Raw genomic sequence first — 9,735 nt, forward strand, 5'->3', positions numbered from 1 at the left:
GTAGCGACATTCTACAAGTCTTGATAAATTGCTGTGTTTTCTTTTTAATTTAATTCAACATATTTTGAATCTTCTTTTGGTTTCTTCTTTCATCTATTGGTTATTTAGAAATGTGCTATTTAGCTTCCAGATATTTGGGTTTTCCAGAGATCTTTCTGTTATTGATTTCTAATTTAATTCTATTGTGGTTAGTAAACATACTCTGTATGACTCAAATCCTTTTAAATTTATGAGATTTGTTTGAGGCCTAGAGTATAGTCAACCTTGGTAAATGTTCCACTTACACTTGAAAAAAATGTTTATTCTGCTGTAGGTGCATGAAGTGTCCAATAATGTCATTAGATCAGTTGGTTGATATTTCTCTTTAAATCTTGTTATCTGTACTGATTTTCTGTCTACTAGTTCTATCAATTATTGAAATCTCTAACTATAACTCATGATAATTCAAATTAAAGGAAAAGGAGGGCAGGTTCAATTCACTAACCTCCACTGGTGTCTGTGTGTGAGTGAGGGTGTTGTGTTGCTCCCAGGAGTGACTTAAGACTCCCTAAAATTTGGTCAGGCCCTTTAACCCACCCACATAAACATGCTGTCTCAATAAAAACAAAGTGCTTGCTATGAAAACATAGCTTCAAGGCAGATCATCTTTCCGTTCCTGCCACTCCCTTTCAATCTTACTGCTTTTTCCGTAATAGTTAATATATAAATTCTAGAGTTACCACTGTTGGGTAGTAGTATGTCAGTGGTCTTACATGGTTCACATCCTTTGATAGTATAACATAAAAAAAAGATTGGGATACTCCTAAAAATTCTGAACAAGTACATGGAGAGACATAGGTTGTCAAGTCTTTGAAATCACAAATAGGAGAAATGGTTTAGGGATTATCTGCATTATAGCATACATCCCAGGTTCAATAGAATGGTGAGTTCGGGTACCAAAACTTTCTGCTAGCAATACAGTCTGGCTTGCTATTTTGTCCTCCACAGCTAAAACAAATAACTGAGAGATAAGTGAGAGTGAAATCTATTGTCTATACGCACTTTTGCACATCTAGCTATCTTACAATCAATTTTGGTATTTTGAATGTCTATTTTTAAAGTTTAGTTTTGAATAGTCAATTGATACACTTTTAAACTTCATATCATTGTTCATTTAGGTCAGAGAGATCTCTTGGGTGTTACTATTTATAGATTGTTAAAGACCCCTCAGGCAAAGTCAAGGCTTTTTCATGTGGACAGTGTCCTGAATTATAGCACAGAAACTTTAATACCTACCTCAGGAATGATAGGGGCCTTAAATAGGCAGTCATATTTACTAAAGAGACCTGGAGTTTTCTTAGATTGCCAACCTTGGTAAGACAGGAAATGTCAGGGTGACAGGGTTTAAGTGGCTCTTTTTAGATATGTTACACTGATTCTCTATATTTAAGATGCAAAACAGCTCCCCAGGAGCTATTTAATTAAGTGAAAGTAAGTCTAGTCCCTTTGGAACCGAACGGTTCAGTGAGCAAACACATACGAGCAAGTGAAGGAAGTGGGGAAGTTATTATGTGCTTCATAGACACGGTGACACTTTATAACCCCATATCAGGGATCCTAAACAGTGATTGGTTGAGAAAATTATCAAACTGAGTTTAAATTTCGGCAGGTACAAAATTGTCATGCAAAAGTCCAGGACAGTGTGCCACTCTCAGTCTTCAAAGAGAAAGATAAGAAATCCTGGATTTTCAAAGTCCCTTTGAAGGCTTTTAAGGTAAGATGGAACATCCTCTTTACTCAGAACCAACTTATTCCTTTAGAAAGAAATCTGAATTTCAGAGAAGCCAAACTGATTTTAAGAAGTGGATAACCCTTATGATCAGATTTTTTCCTTCCCTTTTGACTCATCAAATCAAGACTATGTATGAAAAGATAATGGAAAATTATGGGGTGAGGGATGCTAATTTCGTCTTGTAAAACATTGCATCACTGAAGAATAGGATTTTTTTTCATAGCCAGTATGTTGAAATATCAGTTGCTGATAGAAAAAGTATATGTAAAATGAAGTAAATATTGTGACTATAAAATATTAATAACAGGAGTGATTAGAATATGTTATACATAATTCACTAAAACTCCGTTACTGTTATTTTTATCCAGAAAAACCATCTTTAAGAACCTTGAATCTAGTTAAAGCTGTTTTATTGGCCTCATCATTGCAATGTAAGATGTGAAGGGATTTAATGACAAAGGAAAGAAACAATCTCTTTTTTCAAATAGTAAACACTGACTATTAAGAAATAAACATGGATTTGGGAATTTGATTTAACACATTATGTTACTTTTATTTCAAAATCTGGCTAATCCACTCAATGATAAGCTCCATGAGAGAAGGGCTCATATCTATTTCCAGGGCTCAGTATCTGGCCCACATCAGGCCTTCAAATGTTTGCTGAGTGAATGAATGAATCCCAGTTTATATTTAATTTTCTAGTCTCTGAAAAATCAAATTTTGGACAAAAAATTAATTTTTCTTTTTTGCCAATTAACATTAGAGTTTTAAAAGCTAGATTAAAATACTTCTACTTAGGCTATCTGGAGATTCTAACTTTTGTCACATACTTTTCTGTTTCACGATATCATAATAGGTTCGGAAAATGAAAGACATGTTACTAAAAATTGGCAAACTAGGTGGAAATTTGATAATTACCTGGTTGCTTTGATTAGTTTTGATTAAAAAATTGGATAACCCAGATTTAAAACATCCACCTTGGGCTTTCACACAGGGCTTTAATTAAGCTTTGCTATTCACTGTTTAACTTGTTCAAATTAACTAGGCAATTGCTGAATCTCATTTCATTTGTGATAATACGTGAAATAATCTGAAAGGAGTTCACACAATTCTGAAGTCTCTGCTTTCAGGCTGACAAAATCGAGGCCTTTTCTATAGTAGTCTTTTGAGCCATTTACCTATCTGTGGCTACAGTGGCGAGCATCATCGCGCATCACCCGTTGTTCTTGAGGGGGTCTGAGAGGGAGCTAGAGTGGTCAGATTGCTGGATTGTGGTTTAGAAATGGGATGCACATAAACCTGGCCTTCACTACAGGTACTTCTCCAGGACAACATGGCTCCTCCAAATCGCAGCACAGACCAGCCTTCTGCAGAACCTATGTAATAATTAGGTTGGGGACTGCAAAGTCCACTATAACCCCTGCTTACTAACCAGCTGCCCTTCAACATCTGTGTCCCAGAGCTCTGTGTTGTCTTTGTCCTGAGGCCCCGGCCTCGTTTGAGTCTATAGCACTTTTGAAGGAGTTCTAGCTATTTTTGGCTTCCTGCTGAACAGCTATGTGAGTGAGCACTTTTTTTCTCTCTCAGTAGCTCTGGAACCGTGTCCTGTCTCCTGCAAGGAAATGCCAATAATTCTAAGACAGTTGATATTCACTGAGTTTTTATGTTTCCACTATCAACATTAAATTCAGTCAAGTCTAGTTTATGACATGCAGTATTCTAATCTATAAATTCAGTGGGAATTCATGAAATAGGAGTAAAACTCTTCCTTCCTTTCTGTAGTAATAGTATCATTACATCAAGAAATCCAATTTGCAGTAAATCGGAATTTAAATTTTTGATCCACGTGTACTATACAATGTCTATTCCAATGTATCAAAAGCATGTTATAGACCAGTTCTGAAGGTGAATTCTGACAGGAATGAAGGATCATGTTTTTAGAAGTCCCACGCAATAATTGCTGTCGTTTATTAAGAGATTGTTAAATACCAAGAACAGTGCTAAGCGTTGTTTATACTATGAAGTACTTATTCCTCAACAACATTCACACAGCGTCTTTTTCTGCGTTATATATTGGAATACAAAGATTGCTAAGACACTCTCCTGGGCCCCAGGAGCTCTCAGTGGGGCAGGGGAACGTATAAGTGACTGGGATATTTTAACACGGTGCGACGCGCTGCCAGTGAGGTGTGTAGAAGCTGCTGGGTGTAAAAAGGAGAAAGACACCAAGTGCCCTTTGAAATGGAGTTAGAGAATGCTTCTGAGAGAAGATTCTTCTATAAGATAATTGGAATAATCCCGAAGTGCAGGTATAATTATTTTCCCAGATCGAGGAAACAAAGGATTAATAAAGCTACTAAAATTTCTCAAGCTCACACGTCACGGAACAAAGGTAGAATTTGAACCCAGGTCTCTGAATCCAAACTCCATGTTCTTTCCTCTGGCCTAGGCTCCTTCATGTAGTATTTCCCTTACAGTCTGGTATAGCCCAACTGTATGGATTTGGGGTGAGGATGATAAGTGCTTCATCTTTTAAGCATAATCTTAGCAGAATTAGTTAATACCTGATTAAAACTATTCAGAATTGATGTTATTACCATCAAGAACAGCAGAAGGACAAAGTCATGGTTATGCCCTTTGTAACTACATGGTCGGGCCCCTTTGTTGGCATCGGCAGAAAAAGTCTAGGTAGCTACGTCAGGGCTGAGCCTGGTGATGTCCCCATATGTCTCTGTGACCACTCCGGGTATGTTCTGGAACACTGAGTCTTGACAACTTTCTTTTCATGTTGGATACACACTCCTTGCCAGAAGAAAGGCAAATACTTACAGACCAAAATAATACATTACTGTAGTTATCATCTTTTGCTTTATAAGTAATTTTGTACTGTTCTTTTTTCTTTAAAAACAGCCCTTGATTAATGTTCCTAAAGATGAAGATAATTATATGTTTTTGCATTTGGGCAGTAGCATGGGCCATTCCAGTAAGTATGCCTTCCTCGGAAAACCTCCTTACTTTGATATCTCTTTTAATCTAACATTAAAAAATATATATTTCCTTAAGACTTTGCAGGTAAGCTGAGCCTAAAAATTTAGATTTGCATGAAAGACTTTACAAGATATATTTGGGGTGAGGTCTCAACAAACCAAATATGCACTCCAATTCATGCTCCCATCATCTAACTGAAATTCATGTCTTGTCAGAGGATTATTACTTTTAAAATTCATTCAGATTAATTTACATTTGATGCCTAGAAGTAACGGACACTCTATCCATCTTTGTTCATGCTGTGCGAATTTCATTCTAATATCAATGAAGCCTGTATTGTTTAAGAAGTTTTCAAGAAAGAAAAATAACAAAAAACAGGATTTTTCAACATAGGAGAAGACTAACGTTTCACTCAGAGAATTATTTTTTATATGCTCACTGTGGAAAATTTGGAATATACAGATAAGCTCCAACAAGGGAAAATTAAACCATTTGTAATTTTATTAGCCTGCTGCTATGGTTATCTTGATATATTTTCATAATACTGAACACTTTGGTATTTATGTAGTTGAGAATTTTCTCAGCTATTTCCAAGTGCTCCTGAAGGGCACAGAAGTCGTATATTACTTGATTTTGCTTCTGCACTTACTCTGCTCATACCTATTATTGTCTTAGAGGTTTTGGCCAGGATTATACTTAGGGTGGGTCTTGTGTTATTGCAAGAGGCTTGTTGTACAGAAACAACAAAAGTCTACCTCCTTGTTTTTATAAAAGACTACTCCCCTTCTACAGCTGAGATATGTGGTCTGGTTAATACTTTAATAAAATTGGTAATACCATTGTGACAAATATCTGTATGCCCAGTTTAAATTCTACATAAGCCCTATAACAAGCCACTTCTCTTTTCTACCTGATTAGATTAAACTTCAACCTTTGTGTTATATCTTTTTTCTTCATTTAGAGAAAGATGAGTGTGTGTACGTGTGTGCACATGCGTGCATGTACACAAAATAAGAATGTTTTCAATTTCCAATATTTTCATTTTGGTAGGTTCCTCAAATCAAGCCATTGGAGAGACATGCTGTTGACAAATCTGTGAATTTAAATCTTCTAGCAAAATCGAAAGTGGCAATACAGGTATAGGATGTGAAATGTGTTTCTAAGCTGTTTTTAGACTCCATATTAACTTCCAAAAAGCTGATGCTCATCTTTTCAGTTTGCTTTACTTTACTTTACTTTACTTTACAAGATAATATTCACAATTTATTTGGAATTGTTTCTCTTTTCTAGGATGAGTTACATGTCAATGATACCACCAAAGAAAGTGGTGTCCCCCTGCATGAAAATGAGAGAGGACAACAACTGTCTACCAAAGACGGTTACGAAGGAGAGAGAAATGGTTCTGAGTGGGCAGAAGTAGGAGGGAAAAGCTCTTCTACAAGTTCCATGTTAGTAAATGAAGAAGGGAATACTGAGGATCAGAACGGGGGCACAGGAAAACCAGAAACATATGGTCATGACGGGATACATAGAGAAGAAGATGGCATCACAGCGAGTGGCATCAGGGGACAAGTAAGCATCACCGACAATGCTGGAACAGCAAATGGGAGCAATATTAGTGGCAATACTGACAAGAATTCCCAAAATGGGGATGTTGGAGATGCAAGTCAGAGCGAGGATGCCACTGTTGTCCAAGAAGATGGACATCAAGTAGCTGGAAGCAGTAACAGTACAGGCCATGAGGATGGAATAAATAGGAATTCCTGTGGAAATGAGGGTGATACAGGTGTAACAACACCTCAGAGAGAAGGTGAGACAATTGGGAATGAGGAGGCAGGGGTAACACCAGGGGCAAGTGGAGCTGGCAATAGAGAAGATGTTGGCCTGGATAATTCTGGTGGGAGTCCTAGTGGGAATGGAGCAGATGAGGATGAAGACAAGGGCTCTGGTGATGATGAAGGTGAAGAAACAGGGAATGGAAATGAGGGCACTGATAATGGCAGTGGCCAGGAGGATGAGGGTCACGGAAAAGAAGATGACAGTGACAATAGCTTAGGTCAAAATTCAATTAGTGGTGAAGATGATGCCCCTGAAGACAAAGAAGATCCCCAAGTCATTGATGGAGACAATACCTCCAAGAGTGAGGAGGATTCTGACGGTATTCCAGAAGGCAATGACAGCCAAAGAATAGAGGACACTCAAAACCCCAACCCCAGAGAAAACAAAGCTGTGGAAAATGGACTCACTGAAGAAGTAAAGCCAAGCGCTAGTGGGAAGAGCCAAGACAAGGTTAGTTTGTGAAGCTGATTTCTTTCAATGGCAGTTTAAATTCTCCCTCTCCATCCACTGATGGTAGCACAAAAATAAATCATGACAAGCATTCATATATTTGTGCATCTAAATTACTTGATTATTTAATGGGAAAGCTAGAGTCCTTACTAGACTTTGATATAGAACAATTTTAAAAGCAGATATTTCTGAAAATTTGATTACAATTCTACATAATCTTATGCTAAATAATTGATGTACCACATAACTGTTTGCAAAGTTCCTGCTGGATTGAATGGGTTGTTATATAATCTAAACACCAGAGTACTTTCAAGTACTGAATAAAGCACATTTTCACAAACAGATGTTTCTGAAGTACTGGAAGCTGAACTCCTGTTTCTCTGGTCACTTTCCCCAGTCAGTCTTCCTCAGACCAATGCAATTTTGCAGCATAACATTCACTAATTAATCATTCTTTTCTCCATCCTTCCAAAGGGAATAGAAATCGAAGGTCCCAGCAGTGGTAACAGAAACAATATTACCAAAGAAGCTGGGAAAGTCAATGAAGATAAAGAGAGTAAAAGACAACATGGAATGATCATAAGCAAAGGAAATGTCAAGACACAAGGAGAGGTTGACAACATACAAGGACCTGGCCAGAAATCAGAACCTGGAAATAAGGTTGGACACAGCAAAACAGGCAGTGACAGTAATAGTGATGGACGTGACAGTTACGAGTTGGATGATGAATCCATGCAAGGAGATGATCCTAATAGCAGTGATGAGTCTAATGGCAATGACAATGCCAATTCTGAAGGTGACAATAACAGCAGTAGCCAAGGAGATGCTTCCTATGACTCTGATGAATCAAGAGATAATGGCAATGACAGCGACTCAAAAGGAGAAGGAGATGATGATGACAGTGATAGCACATCAGACACTAATGATGGTGACAGCAATGGCAATGGTAACAATGGGAGCAATGACAATGGCAAGTCAGACAGCAGCAAAGATAAATCAGACAGCAGTGACAGCAGTGACAGTAGTGACAGCAATGACAGCAGTGATAGTAGTGACAGCAGTGATAACAGTGATGACAGCAGTGACAGCAGCAATAGCAGTGATAGCAGCGACAGTAGTGACAGCAGTGATAGCAGTGACAGTAGTGACAGCAGTGACAGCAGTGATAGTAGTGACAGCAGTGACAGTAGTGACAGCAGTGACAGCAGTGATAGCAGTGACAGCAGCGATAGTAGTGGCAGCAGTGACAGTAGTGATAGTAGTGACAGCAGTGACAGCAGTGACAGCAAATCAGACAGCAGTGACAGTAAATCAGACAGTAGTGACAGCAGTGACAGTAGTGACAGCAGTGATAGCAGTGACAGTAAATCAGACAGCAGTGACAGCAGTGACAGCAGTGATAGTAAATCAGACAGTAGTGACAGTAAATCAGACAGTAGTGACAGCAGTGACAGCAGTGATAGTAAATCAGACAGCAGTGACAGTAAATCAGACAGTAGTGACAGCAGTGATGACAGTAGTGATAGCAGCAATAGCAGTGACAGTAGCAACAGCAGTGACAGTAAATCGGACAGTAGTGACAGCAGTGATGACAGTAGTGATAGCAGCAATAGCAGTGACAGTAAATCAGACAGTAGTGACAGCAGTGATAGCAGTGACAGTGACAGCAAATCAGACAGCAGTGACAGCAGTGATGACAGCAGTGATAGCAGTGACAGTAGTGACAGCAGTGACAGTAAATCAGACAGTAGTGACAGTAAATCAGACAGTAGTGACAGCAGTGATGACAGTAGTGACAGCAGTGATAGCAGTGACAGTAGCGACAGCAGTGACAGTAAATCAGACAGTAGTGACAGCAGTGATAGTAGTGACAGCAGCGATAGCAGTGACAGTAGTGACAGTAAATCAGACAGTAGTGACAGCAATGATAGCAGTGACAGTGACAGCAAGTCAGACAGCAGTGACAGCAGTGATAGTGACAGTAAATCAGACAGTAATGATAGTAGTGACAGCAGTGACAGCAGTGACAGTGACAGCAGCGACAGTAGTGACAATGACAGTGACAGTAGTGACAGTGACAGCAGCAATAGCAGTGATGGTGACAGCAGCAACAGTGACAGCAGTGACAGTGACAGCAGCGACAGCAGTGATAGTGATAGCAGTGACAGCAGTGACAGCAGTGACAATGACAGCAGTGACAGTGACAGCAGTGATAGTAGTGATGGTGATAGCAGTGACAGTGAGAGTAATGACAGCAGTGACAGCAACGAAAGCAGCGACAGTGCATCTGACAGTAGTGATGAGAGTGACAGCAAGAGCGAGTCTGGTAATGGCAACAACGGAAGTGATAGCGACAGTGATAGTGACAGTGAAGGCAGTGACAGTAATCACTCAACCAGTGATAATTAGAACAAAAGAAAACATCACAAGATTCCTTTTGTGAAAAGTCTGGTGAGTAACTGATGGTAAATCAAGATTTCCAAGTAAGTAAGTAAAGGGGAGAAATAAACAGAAGACATATGTCAACATCCACATGAATAACGAGGGGAACAGTCAAACTGTCCGATTCAGAACCCAGTCCCAACACCCTCAGAGAGAGAACCTGAACGCATGACCTTTGGTGCATGCATGTTAAAATGTATTGTGAAAAGATTTTGTTAAAAGTGTCAATCTAAACATAAAAGAAC

The 9,735-nt window shown here is 38.9% G+C and overlaps 1 protein-coding gene across 1 annotated transcript; it reads left to right on the forward strand.

Annotated features, from left to right (window-relative positions):
- The first annotated feature begins 4,703 nt into the window (after window positions 1-4,703).
- On the forward strand, window positions 4,704-9,457 carry DSPP (dentin sialophosphoprotein). Its single transcript, XM_087434731.1, has 4 exons — window positions 4,704-4,754; window positions 5,810-5,896; window positions 6,050-7,048; window positions 7,523-9,457. Exons 1-4 carry the CDS (start codon window positions 4,704-4,706, stop codon window positions 9,455-9,457), a joined length of 3,072 nt encoding a protein of 1,023 aa, XP_087290857.1.
- The last annotated feature ends 278 nt before the right edge of the window (window positions 9,458-9,735 follow it).

Source organism: Ceratotherium simum, chromosome 8 (assembly GCF_057802395.1).
Source record: "Ceratotherium simum simum isolate JZ-2026a chromosome 8, ASM5780239v1, whole genome shotgun sequence".
Classification (NCBI taxonomy): Eukaryota; Metazoa; Chordata; class Mammalia; order Perissodactyla; family Rhinocerotidae; genus Ceratotherium; species Ceratotherium simum.

Coding starts and splice junctions, on each gene's coding strand:
- DSPP (XM_087434731.1), top strand. CDS start 4,704: ATGAAGATAATTATATGTTTTTGCATTTGGGCAGTAGCATGGGCCATT. Junction 4,755..5,809: donor CAGTAGCATGGGCCATTCCA/GTAAGTATGCCT, acceptor TCATTTTGGTAG/GTTCCTCAAATCAAGCCATT. Junction 5,897..6,049: donor AATCGAAAGTGGCAATACAG/GTATAGGATGTG, acceptor TCTCTTTTCTAG/GATGAGTTACATGTCAATGA.